The sequence below is a fragment of the Microcaecilia unicolor genome, chromosome 4 (assembly GCF_901765095.1).
Source record: "Microcaecilia unicolor chromosome 4, aMicUni1.1, whole genome shotgun sequence".
Taxonomy (NCBI): Eukaryota; Metazoa; Chordata; class Amphibia; order Gymnophiona; family Siphonopidae; genus Microcaecilia; species Microcaecilia unicolor.
In genome coordinates, this window is record NC_044034.1 from 18,898,086 (window position 1) to 18,899,773 (window position 1,688).

Consider the following 1,688-nt stretch of genomic DNA (forward strand, 5'->3'; position numbering starts at 1 on the left):
GCACAACCCATAATACAGAGCCCTTGATCTTTTCTGCCCTGAAGGGGAAAATGTATTCTAAGAGTGAGAGAAAGGCAGCTCCGAAGTTAAGGGTTTTCTTTCCTTTCCCTTCTAAAAAGCCGCTGGATTGGGTTCCGTCCCGCTCAGCTTTCCCTGCACTTCAGAAGATGCTGCTGGTCCCCGACAATCAGTTTTGGAAAGCAAAGCCAGGAGCAGCCGAATTCGGTAGCCTTGTCCTGCCATTTGGAAGTCAACCCCCCCCCCCCCCACCCCCACCCCCACACACACTGCTTGTTTTCACTTTCTCCTCTTTGGACGCGCTTCTGCGGAAAAACGCACATTGTCGTGAACCGGTTACCGTCCAGTCCAGCCTCGTGTGCCCTGGAAAATTAGGATGCACAGGGGAGATTACTGATCCGAGGGTAGCGCTTCCTAGTTCTACCACCAACGGGGAGCTCAGGGGGGGGGGAGGGATTCGTGTCAAAAGCCTGACAGAAACCACACGGGGAGAACCAGTTCAGGGTGGAAGCAAATGAATGTAGAGGTCCAGCAGCTATTAGCCCACCGGCTACTCCAGATCGAATTGACCTGGGCACCCATCGGTCACTCTTCCAGCTGTCCAGGGAGCCCAGTTCCACCTCAACAGATCGTAACCGGATCGCATTCTAGACATCGTGCACCCAGGTATTTTTTCTATTCAGACCATCGTGTCTCTGTGTATGATGAATTTGCCCTTGGAAACCTAGAAAGTGGGCGAGAACCGTGTGGTTCTTTGGAGAACAGCCTGGAGGATTCAAGCCACAGACAAGGTCGAGGTCCCAGGACAACCAAAACTGACTGAGCCCTCCGTAAATAAGACGTGGGTTCAAAGCACTAGACAGCTGCAGCCCCCTTGCATTCATAGTTCGCCTAAGTTACCTTTTCTTCGGATACGGATATAGTGAATGTACAAACTCTTCACGGGTAAGCGCAGATCTGTCTTATTTTTAACTGTCCCCCCCCCCCCCCCCCGGTTTCCGTGTGAGCTTTTACTTACGAGCTCGGGCTCTGCCTTCAGTCTCCGAGGCCAGGAGGAGAGCAGAGAATCCCAGGAGCAGACAGACCTCTGGCAGATCAGGAGCCATCCTGCCACCCTGCACGGATAAAATCCTTCCTTTCTCAGCGATCCACAAGGGTTATAAAGAGAGCACAAACTCAGCATGACATCCCCAGCCTCCCCCCCACCTCCCCTCCCCAGGCAGTGAGTGATTTTCTCCCCTCGGACGCCTCCTTTTGGGAAAAGGAAGAATTTTGCACACAGACCACAAAAGCCAGACTCAGAGATTATAAGCACAAAGTACACAGAGCACAGGCACCCCCCACTAGCTTGGAAATTAGTTATATTGACCTGCAGAGCTGCAGCTCGGGGAGGGAGGCAGCAGGACAGGGTCGGAGAGAGGGAAGAAGATAACCCTCCCCTCCCTCTCTCCCTCCCCCCCCCCCCCCCAATTTGTTATAGCAAAGTTCATGTCACGAGAAGACCTGAGTTTGTCGCTGTAAATTGCATCCCAGACGTTGGAGCAGGGGATGGGGTACAGGATAAGGAAGGGGAGCTGTAGGAATCTTTGGGAACAGCAGGAGCCGTTTTCCAAATCTGGCAAGATGCATAATTCAGTGGCGTAGCCAAGGGTGGGCTACTTTGAGCTCAG

General features: G+C 53.0%; 1 protein-coding gene across 3 annotated transcripts in view; it reads right to left on the reverse strand.

Annotated features, from left to right (window-relative positions):
* CHRDL2 (chordin like 2) overlaps nt 1–1,125 on the reverse strand; it is an 80,440-nt gene extending 79,315 nt beyond the window's left edge. For all 3 annotated transcript variants that reach the window (XM_030199320.1, XM_030199319.1, XM_030199321.1), the window contains exon 1: nt 1,037–1,125. In XM_030199320.1, coding sequence (XP_030055180.1) covers nt 1,037–1,124 — 88 coding nt within the window. In that variant the 5' untranslated portion in view covers nt 1,125. The remainder of the gene's footprint in view (nt 1–1,036) is intronic.
* Between the last annotated feature and the right edge of the window lie 563 nt (nt 1,126–1,688).